Here is a 12,705-nt window from a genome sequence, read left to right as displayed (position 1 = left end):
CGAGGGAAACCGTGCACGGGGGTGGGCATTGTAGGCGTGCCGATCCCCAGCCAATCTCCGTTCGAACGTCACGCTGACGTCAGAGGGTGCTGTATGACGTATCGTTCGTCGCTCTCCCTTATCTGTTTCCTTTTTGCCGTGGGTATGCCGAGAGATACGGGGTTGCTCAGCGCGCGCGGTTTTCGCCGCACGGATTTTCTGCGCGCCGTCCCTTTTATATGTTTACGAATGTACTGTAACGCGGAACCGATGGGATCCCGGGTAGCTACTTAGCCGCGAAATCTCTGCCACGCTCGCCCCTTTACCCGAGATACGCGCAACAGAGGGATCCTATCGGGGTTGCTTTCCGCTCCCTGGACTCCTTTTGGCTTGCACGCTATCATCGACAGCGCGCGGAATTATTATGCCCGTAGCTAAGACAAAAGTGGGTCTGCTTCTCTGCGAATGTACCGTTGTTGCTAGGCGAGGCGGTGGACTTTAGCGAGCTCTCTGATATGCATGGAATACATCGGCTAGCTTTCTCAAAGGGACAATGCAGATCGCATTCCGTAGTAGCGGAGGAGTCTGGTTGCGAAGAACTCGAGGGGAAGGAATTCGGTATCTCTTCTTAGAGCGATAGAGCTGCCGATTCGAATTGTTCCGACGAAGCCTGCCGGAGAATTCATAGCGTACACGTGACTAATAACGATTCCAGAGGGAATCGCGCCATTCTCGATACAGCAGTCCATCCGAGATTAAGCACCAGGCGGTGGTCTTCTCGAACAGAAGAACAACGACGGATAACGTAACGGGGTGAAGAAAAAATCTGATTGCCGATTTCTTACGCGGAAAATGTCGCGACGCATGCGTCGCGTTTCTGGTTTTCGACGAGAGGGTTGAGGACTTTGTAACTGGGAACAGAGGGAACGGAGCGGGACATCGGGTGAACGACGAAGGGAGGAAGAGGAAGAAACAGAGGCAGACGAGGGTGGAGAGGGTCGGAAGGACAAAATGGACGGCAGCCAATCGGATGGCGGGACAAAATGGCTGACGGTGAATTTAATCAATACTTCCTCCGTCCTTCGTGCGAGAGCGGAGGACAAGGCGAGACCCAGAAAGTGCCAGGGATGTAACTACCCGTTCTCGAGTGTATATAATCGCGTCATCGAGGTCGATACACCTTGCACTGTTCGCGTGCGTTCCTCAGACACACCCGGTACATGCACCGGAGAATGTGAGTTCCTTTCTTTTGTTAACGATGTTCCTTGTTTCTCGATTCCATGGTTACTCGCGTCTAAGTAGAACCACTCGTAAGAGGGTGAAGGGGTAGGACGTTCGCCAAACGTGTATCAGAGCGTTGTCGATTATTCGAAATGTTCTTAACGTTCGATAATTTGTCACGTCGTCCACTCGAGTGCGCCAATCGAATCGCTCGCGTCGCGATTTCCATTATCTTATTACACGAGGGACGTAACGAAGCTTTGTGTGATAAACAGTCGCGTGGCGATTTAATCCGATTCTTCGAAAAACGGGGTTTGGAATTCCTCGAACAATCTATCCACCGTCGTATCTACTAACGAACGTCCAATTAACTATCTAATTGCGAGTAAAGATTTCGCTCGGAATCGTTGAGAAGCGCTCGTGTTTAAGGCAGGCAGAGGAAAAGAAAAGCTTGGACGAACGCTCGCGCCATTGTTTCTTCGCAACGGGAAGTTTAAATTGAAACGAGGCAGCCGGGAGCGTCCTCGCGAAAGAATCCTCGAACGCCTCCGGATAAATTTCTCAGCAACTCTATCGGTCCTGGGAATGCAAATTACTTGTGTCCAACTTCTTTCTCCTCTATTTCTCCGCAGCTATTCCCCATTTCTTTCTCGTTCCGTCTTCGCGTGGGTATCGCGACAAGACCAGTTCGAACGGACAGAGCAAAGTGCGCGCTCGTTTCTCGATAAGACCCGTCGCCATCATAGATTTTACTAATTGTTCATTATTTCTATGAACCGCGGTGATTTTTCTGATCCCACGATTTGTTGTCGACAAAAAGGCTGTCGTTGATCCCTACCTGATAATCCAACCACTGATAACGGAAACAGATTGAATCACGCGAACGATCGATATTTCGCATACGCGTATAAGCTGTTCGATCACTCCTGAGAGATATTTAAGTAGGCGATTCAGAAGATCAAAGTAAAATAAATATATAGAATGAAAAATATTGCACTTGGGGTATCGTTTTTGAGAAGGACATTTAAAACTCTTCGTGCGTACTTGTGCACTCGGTGCACTGATAGTAAGAGTCCATCGGACAATGCAACGTGGGTGTCTGTGTACATCCATATAAAGTCTCGTCAGGCGTCATACTGTTCTATGGACTTTTACTTTCAAACTGGCTTCTCTCGAATTTTCAGCCTGCTCTGATCTCCAGAATCATCCCTAAAAATTTCAGCTAACACTGTCAGCGCTATCCACGTGCGTGTGCACGGTGTACGCGAGATGATTACGCGTGAATGCGAATATTCATGGAACTCGTTTATCTCTAGGAACAAATTTCGAGTAACCTAATTCGAAAACCTGGCGTGTTTCGTCCACACATTTATCTCGTCTGCCGGCCATTTCTCGTCAGATGACCGGCGCTGATGGAAAAGGTAAACGCGGTAACTCGACATTTCCATTGAACAGACACAGAGAAAGTCTTATAGAGAAACAAAAGTGCTACTCGCGATATTAGATGAGACATTCGTTAGAAGTAATAATCATTTATCTGATTATCGTTATCAGCGTCTCCTGATAAACTTCTAAGAACGACAAGACAACATTAAGGAAACATAATCAAAGATTTTACCCACCGGATTAAGGATGGTTTCGTCTCGTATCAGGTGTATGGTAATTAATTAATCGATAAGCGGTGGATTAACTAGTTTTTCGAAGCTTGATCCAACCGTCGAGATTGCACAATTATCAATGTGTTTTTTCGTTCTAAACAGAGATAACAGATGGATAAAGCGATCGCTTACGATACTAGATTTCCTTCGTACCTTCTGTTTCGTCATTAATCTCTGTTTCTCGTGTTCCATTGGCTGCTCTTGCCACAAACGTGTCGTAATCGTTCATCGTTGACATAAGATAAATATTTCCTTCTTTCATTCGCTGCAGTTGCGCGTTTCGACTTTTATAGCCGAACAAATCGAGAGTTCTATGGCGGAGGCCAAGGTAGGCAGTGTTTGCGTTGCGACTCGCGAAGAAAAATATCGAAATCCCCTGAATTATCTCTTATCAAGAATCATGGAACACAAGGAAACGTTGTTGCATACGTCTTCAGATAATCGGCAATGATTCGTATGCAATCGAGAAATCGGACTGGTCTCGATGGACAGCCAATCAGCGGGGAGCGGATCAGGGTGGAACGCGGTTTTTAAGTGAGCACAATTGTCGCCGGACGGGCAGTGACCCTTCGCAAAAGGAAACAAGCGCGAACGGAAAACTCTCCGGCGTGTTATCTTCCATTACGCTCTTTGGATACGCTCATACGTAATCAGACTGTACCAGTTGATACAGTCAACGATAGTTTAATGCGATACACGCTGCGAGCGATTCAGCAGTGAAGCCAGTTGCGCGCATCGTATAAGCTGCGAACCTCTCGATTCTGTTACGCGCGAACAGCTCGCTGTGCTCGGAACGGAAGCTGCTTTTCATTTTTCGCGTCCATCGATTCAACTGGAAGGTGAGTCTTCGTATGAAAGTGTATCGAGATAATTAGAAAAAGATTTCAGTTTTCAAATATTATAATCAGGTACGATACGCGTGGCAATGCGCGAACAATCGCATTCCATTCTAACTCGAACTCCAAATTGAATTCTGTCTCGATGTTGTTCGCGTTCAACCTTTCTGTGACGAAAGACGAAAAAGTAAGGATCGTTTAATTTTTAAACGAAATGAGTCGCGACGATCGTCGATCGTTCCTTCAATTACTTTTATCCGTCGCATTTGCAAGCAACTGGTGTATCGCTTCCGTGCCCTCGTAATTCACGCGCGCGCTCCCGCCGTTTTAATTAAAACGGTTAACGAAACCGGATTACGCGATAAAGCATCCTGGATACGGAATCGATTAGACGCGTGGAGGTTGCACGTAGGAACGACTCGACTTTCCGAAGTCTTCCCTTGTAAATCCTCGATCTTGGATAAAGTTCGCGGCGACTCGTACCCGGGGCAATAAAACCGACCGATCATATAAGGAAACGCTTCTCGGTGACAATTAGCGGAATTTATCGTGAAGCAAGCCCGTTCCGAACTCGAAACGACGGGACCAGTTATCGACACACGGCACCAGAAACCGATAACCGATACCAAGATTCCTGGTATTACTCTCTCCGCGTGCCAAACGAACCCGAGGAATACCGCGTGTGTCCTGTAATACCCGAGTCGAACGATCCCTCAAAGAGAAAACTCGATTCCACGCGAAGCGTATAAAAGAAACGAATAATTCTTGAATCGAAAAAAACGCACGAAGAAGCGTTCATCAACGGTTATCTCGGTTACATATGAAATCGAAGCATGTGTCCAGTTTTGCAAACAATCGTCCAATTTCGAATAATCGCATTCTGATCGAAAGCTAATCGAGAAACAAAGAGAGAAAAAAGTAGGAACGGATCATATTTCATTCCTGAAATGATTCCTCCATTACTCAGTGGCAACCTGCGAGCCACCCTGTATATCGAGTGGAGGCATGCCAAGAGCGCGAGAGAGGAGGACAGAGCCTAAGAGAGAGGGAGAGAGCAGGAAATTCCCGATTGCCATAACCAATCCCTCCGATGGCTCCTACGGCGACTATCGGAACGCGGCGAGTTCCTCGTTTGCTTTCGTATTGATTAGCCATCACTTTCAGATGACGCCTCCACCTCGGTGGGTGTTGCTGGCGTTCCTGTTGGCCGTGGCGGTCGCGCATCCGGTCGAGGACGCATGCGTTCGCCTCTGCCGTGCACGGGACACCAGCCCCGAGTTCACGGGAGGCTGCCATCACCAGCAGAAACGCGTCCTTCAGTCCAGCGGAGGCCGGTTCCCGATTCAGCACCTCTTCAGGCTCTGCCTGACCCCGTGTCATGGTGCCGCCACCTTGGATTCTCCCATGTTCGACGGCACCGAGCTCTGTCGCACGTTCCGCGACACTCTGATCGAACGCCAACGGTGTTCCTGTGACGATCTGCCCGATGACGGAGTCAGGAGCCTCGAACAGCCTCGTTCGAGGGTCAAAGACATCGAGGAGGATCAGTTGAAGCGGAACATGTTGGGGGAACCTGAAAAAGAGCTGGCTGTGGCACCTGCTGATCTACCGCATCAGTCAGAATCGAAGAACGAATACCACCCTGAACACATCATGAAGATCGTTCGAGTAAAAGAGAGCAAGAAGACGATCCAGTCGGTCCTTGAGGAAGTTCCCAATTTAACCACTGGTCTGCCTATAAACGACCCGTGGCCCACGACCTCCATAGATTGGGTCTCGTGGTGCTTGATCCAGTGTAACAACGGTACAGGTGGAAACGCTTGTAACTGTGACATTCTTCCGTGAATAGACGAAGGGACGAAGAGGACGGAGGAGGGACCGTGAACGATGAAGGGGACAGGCGGACACGAATTTACATATCTCGTAGGTTAGTCGGGCCTCTGTGGCACCGATAGATATAAGGTTAGTCTTCTTGTCTTTGGTAACACGTTGTCTTCGATAGACGGGTTATTTCGTATCCTTTCTGTTCTCCGATTGTCCTTTGGCGATCGAGGGGGTGCGTGTTTCGATCCTGTACATAATTCCGCATGTAATTCCACGAACTCGAATGTCGCGACGGAAAGAAGATAGGAAAGAAGCAAATCTCGCGCGTTTTTTCTTCTCTCTCTCTCTCTCCCTTCTTTTTTTTTTAATCTGAAGATGCTTTCCATTCAATTGTTCGCTGTTGATCGATCGACTGTCCGCCGGATATGCCGGATATCCGAGATTATCGACGTGTAAATCGCTTTCTTAGGCTTAAGACTTCTCTAGACGCTAGGTCCGGTTCATGCGCTCAACGAGGAAGGTTAAGAGAGAACGGAGGTTCAAGAAACACATTTTTATGAAACAGTGAGCAAAGGATTTTCTTTGTTCGTTGCAAGATGAACGAAGGCTCACGTTCTTCTCAGACGATAAACGTACGAGACAGTTTCTTCGCACCGCATATTAGTTCACAGAGGTTTTAATTAGGAAGGATCCACGATCATTGCAGCCTGGCTATTGTTTCGATCCGTGGCGTGTGAACGGGACACCGACGTGCGATGTGTGTATTATGCAATAAACGATATTTATACGTGGCCGCGATGCAACGAACGCGTGCATCGTCGTGCCGATACATCTTATATAGTTTCGTAAGGCTTCCTCCCATTATAACGGCTAACATTTTACACGACGCCCGTGTCATGTATGCGTGTTGTACTTAACGAGCGATTACAGTTAAGGTTTTATGCGAAAAACGAAACGAAACGAAATCCATGTCTTCCATTTTGTAGTTTCATTCCGCTAGTTCGCGCGCGGTCAGGCCTCGCGGGGGTGGCTCGACGCAGCCCGATCGAGGCGAGCGGAACGATGCAAATGCGTGCGAGTAATCGGTAGTTCTTCTTTAAGCGATTATTATTTGTTTCGATGCAACAGCGATCCGCGTCGAGGGAAATCGTCGGTCGAAACTGTCGATCCGCGAGTTCTGTCGCGCGGTACGGTACGCGTGCGTTCCTTTATTTGTATAGTGTGCCGTTTCAAAAACGACGTTGTGACGCGACAATAAGAGGTAGATACTAGTATGCCTGTGCGATGCAAAGTTCGTCTTTCGCGTGATTTCGACCGCGCATTCCGCTCCACGATGGGTAGCCGCTATAATAAACGCAGGAAACGGCGGCAACAAGGCTTCCCGAGTTGAACAGAAATCCGCGAAAGACTCGATTTCAGCAGTTCATTATCTGGGCTACGAATAAATTTAAGTGTAATTAATGTGCTTTGTAAATATTTATACGTGTAACACGATCGGATATTCTATCTTTAATTAACGATAATTGCCGAGGAGTCGAAACTTTCGGGTACCAATTTACAAGTGACTAGGATATAATCTTGTGCAATTAAATCGCTGTTTACTTCGATATTGTGTTTCTGTACTCCCGAGTGTACGCGTAAAATATGTATGTCCGCTCGTTCCCGGTAAGCAGCGGATTTAAATAGCCATTAAACTACCCGTGTACATCACGGCTGAGAATGTTACGCTCAGATGTTTATTATAAAGTGAGCAGATTTACAACTTCCTTCGTGTCTCAAGTATTACCACATCGTTTCTGTTTTTGATTGTACATTGTGTATATATACGATGTAAGCGAACAATGTTCGCACTGTGTTTTGTCATACGATAAATAAAGAAAATTATATCCTAAGTAATACACTTCTGTGTAAACTCCTTTTTTAACACTATCGGATGATCTTAAGACGATAGGACGAGGCGATTTTTTTTCATACTTTCAAATTTTCATTTCATTTTCGAGGGTTTTTAATCGTTTTTATGCTTTCTTATCTTTCAAATTCTATTGTTGGTATAATTATTATTATATTTTTTAAAAATTAATTGTATCACACGTTGTGCCATCTCTTCGAAAGGTCTTCAAACTAGTCGCACATGATTATCAACGATAAGTAAAGTAGTGATGAAGTAGATCCGTGAGAACTGGCATATGGCGTCATCTATGTAAAAACTTTGGAAATCAACCATACATTGTTGCCAACAACAGAGATCCATTGAAGTAAAACACTTGGCTGTTGGCAACAGTGTGCGATCCGTTTGAGCAAATTTCTGATAGATAGCACCAGGGATATTAAAACTAATTTAATCAAAATTTGCACGAAAGTTGATTTTTGCAATTTTTTACAATTATTATGCACGATTTAGAACGATGTTACGTTTTTACAAATTCCTCGTTACTAAATCGCAGAAATTCATTAGCAATTTAAGTAATTGACTTGCCGAATAGAAAAGAAGCAGCGATTTTCTATACTATGCTTGAATAACATTTTAAAAGAATGAAAATTTGACACATTATTCTTACTATCTGATATAACATTGCCCATCGTCCTTTTTTAATTGATGCATGTTCTTTTTCCTTCGCACATGAGTTGTTATTTCTCTTGGGATGAAAGGCAATCACGAGAATCCCTAATCAGGTTTCGTTTCTGATAGCTTGTAACATTATTCCATAATACTATTATTCCACATATCTAGAAGTACAGTTTTCTGTCTTATAAAAGCCGAGCCTTCTGCTGAAGACAACAGATCACAGGAATCCTTCCTCCGGATAAGACATCCTACAGCTCCAGGTAATATCTCAGTTACAACGTGGTAAATGAACTTTATTATTCCGTGTAAAATTTATTTGTACTTTACTCTATAGAAAAAAAGCCGTTTGAATCTTCTTTCAAAATATCTCTAACTTGTCTCGCAAAAATTACAATTTGTTTTCGTCTTTTTTCGTTCAGATTTGAAATCGTTTAGTAGTTTCTTTAATATTTCCGGCGATCGTGGTTTAAAGCGCAACGAGTTTCGACGTCTCGCCGGATCGATACGCTCTTAGACGAACTTCTTGATGAGTTCACTTGCAAATAATGTAGGCCGTCTGCATTTGATAGGGATATTTGTCTTCGGTTCATTTCACTACTATAAAAGCTCGAAGCTTTTGCCTTATTTTCAACATTCGCTGACCAACTACCGTACAAGTTTCATCGTTTCCTACATTCGTAAGTAAACCGGCCATCTCTGTAGAAAATGCGATCTGAAATATCTCGAAACCTTTTATTCCGCGATACCTTTGCTTGCCCGCAACTCGTTTTGAATTCTTCGATTAAGCGTGTAATCGTGTGTACCAATTTTTATCTTAACAGCTCGCAAACTAAAACCATCAAAATGGTGTCCATCCGCCTCGTTCTCGCCGTCGTCGCTGCCCTCTTCGTCCTCGCCATCAGCGTCGACGCCGCCTACAGGAAGCCTCCCTTCAACGGAAGCATTTTCGGCAAGCGATCCAGCACCATTACTGGTAAAACTATTTCTTACATTATCCAAAAATATTACAATTTTATGAAAAGCAGAATAGCTTTTAACTTTTCAAATTTCTAAATTGCATCGAAGATTCCTCTTACTATTAATTCACGCTGTTACTTATTGGCATTTCTCATTTCTATATACTCTTCTGCGGTTTTTTATATACTTTTCTACATCTAAATCTAAATAATATCATTGAATGTCTTTCACGATTGACGCCAATGATTATTTCTACCTGTGATGCCTTACAGATTACGAAATCACCAGCCGCGCCATGTCGTCGGTCTGCGAAGCCGTCAGCGAGACATGCAACGCCTGGCTGTCACGCCAGGACTCCAACTAAAGGGGCTGGAATGACCAGGATCCAGTTGGACGCATCGAACGCTAATAACCCCACGCTTAATCATTTTATCAACGTGCAAATACGAAACCAGCTACGCTAATCACTAGTCTATCGATTCCTTCGGCGCTTTGAAACTCGTCGCATCGTCCAAATCACTCGTCAGCGTCCAATCATACGGCTTTAATCTCAATTAATCGATACTCGATGTTCTATGTAAATGTTATCTGGTATAATAAAGTGTGATGTTTCTTGACATTATTTCGACTATTTAATTGTCCACTCCGTTCTGTATTCCTAGTGCAATTGCCAAGAGATATTCTTCCACTTTCCTCATCTATTATAATAGATTTTATTCCTTATAGTAGAAAACATTTTTCAAAATCTAAATATAAATTTATGGGAAAGAGAAAAAGTGTTCCATGCGTTGTTTCCAGCGAGCGCACGCTTTCGAGAAATTTACGTAAACGCGTAGCGGTTTAACAGAACTCTTTCCAATATCTGATATGTAGATCGAACGATTCGATATGGAGAGCACGTTTCATTCACCTGCCGGAATAAGGGTTATGCCGTCTCTTTCGCGTGGACGAAAAAAGCCGTTTCGTGGGTTTGAACGGCGAAATAATTGACAGACGAAGCAATATCTTCTCGAGATACAGGATACCATCGAGTAGATTCATCAGAGGTGTCGTTAATCATCAACGTCAAATGAGCATCGCGCGCTACCACGTCCCTTCCTCCAGATAATACTAAGCAGCGAGCATTAAAAAAATTTAACATAGAAAAAGAGACAGATCAAACTATTTCGAAAAGTAGGCTAAATTCTAGAAACCAAAAATCTCCTGCATTTTACTTAGTTCGTAACTAAAAGTGCCCGTAGACAATAATTATTCAGCGACGTTCATTTAACCCGAAATTTATTGGACGACACTATAGGGGAGTAACAAGCGCCCACAGTGATTCGAGTTAGACACGAGACACCTGATCGAAATACTTAATTGATCCTCGATCACCGCATAAATAGACCGATTTCCCGATGATTCTCGTTCAGTGCACCGACAACGAGAGACGACCGTATCCGCGTAAAAGGGCAAGAGGAAGGTTGAAGAGAACCGCGTTTCAATTTCCTTTCTTCGAGGTTTTCTGGCTTCCCCGATTGCACGGTAACCTATAGACACACCATTATACTCGTACCACCGCATAAGTAGTAGGAGATCAAGCAGATATGGGTTATGCCTTAAAATTGGCCGTTTGAACGTGTTCGGCTAAAGTGGCGGACGGGTCACGGGACGTTCTGTGCACACGCGGGAAGGATTTGTCACCGCGTACTCTCGTCTCCTCGGCGCGCATTCCATCACAAACATCTGGTAGATTTAAATGGGACGGGGCTTTGCCGTGCAAAGCTTCCACTCCGTTCGATCGCCCACGAATCCTCAAGTTGTCCGTCCACTGTTCGCGATAATGGAGGAAGTCCTAGGAAAAATCGTTCAGTTTCCATCGTACAGCCGTGGAACGCGTGCCGCGTGCACCTCGCCGGTAGTAACTTCCGAGTCTCACGATACGTACCCCACGGATGATGGCGATGGTTTGGCGCGTAGAACCGCAATTAGTCGGGAGATAAAGTTCCTCGTTAGAAGTCGGGGTGTTAAGCGGTCGAATGAGCCTTGCTCGAGCACTGATCGACGTTTGATCGGTTCGTTCGCAGATACAAAGTGACAGGATGACGAGTTCGCGGTCTTCGGGGTGCGTGCGACGTTTCTTCGTCAGTGGTGAGTTTAATTTCTGCTTGCACGTCGATGCATCTCGACTCGAACAGATTTTATGAAACGTCCATGAAAATAATTCACGCTGAACCTGTCTTCTGTGGTTTGTGTCTATTTTAAATCGTTCCAGTTCTGCTGATCGGCGTCCTGGCGTTGTTGATTTCTGACAACGCCTCGCGAGCTGACGAGGTGCCCGCGTTCTTCTTAAAAATCGCCAAGAACATCCCCCGTGTGGGGCGCAGCGATGGTTACGATGGCCTTTATAAGTCTCGCAAGAACTTTCCCAAGATCGAGGCTCACAGCAATAGTGCACAGGTACTTCGGATCAAAGTGAACGATAGAAATTTCAAATCGCCGTCCAAGGTAAAATATTCTTCTGTGTTTTTTCTAGTCCGAGTCCTGGCCAACATATGCTAACGACGAACCCTTCTCGAGACCCATAAAAAGACGCGTGGATTATCCAGCAGTCGACGGTACGTAGATTCGATTTTTTTATACGTTTTATTATATTCTTTGTAATTGTCGTACAGCTGGGCAACAAGTGATTTCTCGTGTAAAAATAAATCAAACGTGTTCCGTATTTTCGGCTGATTTCTACATGAGAAATCGTTGCTTGGACATTTTCTATATTTTCGATTTGGTTTCATCGAACTGGTGTGCTTTTTTCAAATAAAAGACGCATGGGCCTGGCAACATTTCCCTCTGGCGATAGAAGGACCGCGGGAACTCTGGCGAACTTTAGCTGGATACTCCAAAGATACATCGGACGAGTAAGTTTGAAGAGAAAAATTTGGAAAGAAACGAGCGAGAACACGCGTTAATTCTTCGTTTCTCTGTTTTTCATTGGAATAAGCGTGGACAATGAAATATGGAAACGGAAGAAAAGGACGGAGAGCAATCCTGTGGCTCCAGGAGAGAATTAGCGTAAACGAAGCGACGTAACGTGACTATGGTGCCCATGGATGCATATACTTATTGGTTGTTTTTTGGTGTAAGGTGTTGGGAAAAATATGAAGAAGAATAAACGTGTAAATAGGAGATACATAGTTGCCCAAAATATTTCTATCCTCTCCCAAACGTCGAATTCCGAACACGACTCGTACATAAACTTTGTATACGCTTTAAGAAAAATTATTTTGCCATAAATTTATTTCTGAACATTTCTGTCGAGTTTTTACCAACGCGTCTGATATTAGGGCTGGTATTACGAGTTATTACTGCTGGAGTGCGAAATTACTGACACCAGTCGTGGAACCAGTCATCATGGGATAAAAGACAGCGTGCAAACCGAAAATTTCGGTAGCCAAATTTACTGCCAGATGGTTTTGCACGTGTCACCGTTGGGTCGCAGCTTTTGAGAAAATTAAACGGCTGGCACACTTGCCACGTCTGTGTACGAACGAGCTGCGAATCGGACCACGCAATGGGGTATCGATTTTATAGGGCTTTTTTAACGTAGCAGAGAAATCCTACAACCGATTCCATACACCTATTCTGAACAATTCTAAATATATATTCAAACGGTGGAAACCCTCTCTGA

The 12,705-nt window shown here is 44.8% G+C and overlaps 3 protein-coding genes across 3 annotated transcripts; all 3 read left to right on the top strand.

Moving 5' to 3' along the window:
* Window positions 1-4,767: 4,767 nt before the first annotated feature.
* LOC143423214 (uncharacterized) lies at window positions 4,768-5,549 on the top strand. The gene has a single exon (XM_076894410.1). It carries the CDS (start codon window positions 4,859-4,861, stop codon window positions 5,537-5,539), a length of 681 nt encoding a protein of 226 aa, XP_076750525.1. The 5' UTR covers window positions 4,768-4,858; the 3' UTR covers window positions 5,540-5,549.
* A 3,377-nt stretch (window positions 5,550-8,926) lies between these two features.
* Window positions 8,927-9,405, top strand: Sifa (neuropeptide SIFamide). Its single transcript, XM_076898515.1, has 2 exons — window positions 8,927-9,057; window positions 9,314-9,405. The coding sequence occupies exons 1-2, from the start codon at window positions 8,928-8,930 to the stop codon at window positions 9,403-9,405; spliced, it is 222 nt and encodes a 73-aa protein (XP_076754630.1). The 5' UTR covers window position 8,927.
* Window positions 9,406-10,998: 1,593 nt separating this feature from the next.
* On the top strand, window positions 10,999-12,188 carry Eth (ecdysis triggering hormone). Its single transcript, XM_076900031.1, has 5 exons — window positions 10,999-11,171; window positions 11,296-11,480; window positions 11,557-11,638; window positions 11,842-11,935; window positions 12,019-12,188. Exons 1-5 carry the CDS (start codon window positions 11,123-11,125, stop codon window positions 12,086-12,088), a joined length of 480 nt encoding a protein of 159 aa, XP_076756146.1. The 5' UTR covers window positions 10,999-11,122; the 3' UTR covers window positions 12,089-12,188.
* The last annotated feature ends 517 nt before the right edge of the window (window positions 12,189-12,705 follow it).

This window comes from Xylocopa sonorina, chromosome 1, assembly GCF_050948175.1.
Source record: "Xylocopa sonorina isolate GNS202 chromosome 1, iyXylSono1_principal, whole genome shotgun sequence".
NCBI lineage: Eukaryota > Metazoa > Arthropoda > Insecta > Hymenoptera > Apidae > Xylocopa > Xylocopa sonorina.
This window is presented reverse-complemented; position numbering and strand designations above follow the sequence as displayed.

Bases quoted from the DNA above. Each gene is read 5' to 3' on its own strand.
- Eth (XM_076900031.1), top strand. From the start codon at position 11,123: ATGACGAGTTCGCGGTCTTCGGGGTGCGTGCGACGTTTCTTCGTCAGT. The intron at 11,481-11,556 runs GTACTTCGGATC...TGTTTTTTCTAG, and splicing joins CTCACAGCAATAGTGCACAG to TCCGAGTCCTGGCCAACATA. The intron at 11,639-11,841 runs GTACGTAGATTC...TTCAAATAAAAG, and splicing joins GGATTATCCAGCAGTCGACG to ACGCATGGGCCTGGCAACAT.
- Sifa (XM_076898515.1), top strand. From the start codon at position 8,928: ATGGTGTCCATCCGCCTCGTTCTCGCCGTCGTCGCTGCCCTCTTCGTC. The intron at 9,058-9,313 runs GTAAAACTATTT...GATGCCTTACAG, and splicing joins GCGATCCAGCACCATTACTG to ATTACGAAATCACCAGCCGC.
- LOC143423214 (XM_076894410.1), top strand. From the start codon at position 4,859: ATGACGCCTCCACCTCGGTGGGTGTTGCTGGCGTTCCTGTTGGCCGTG.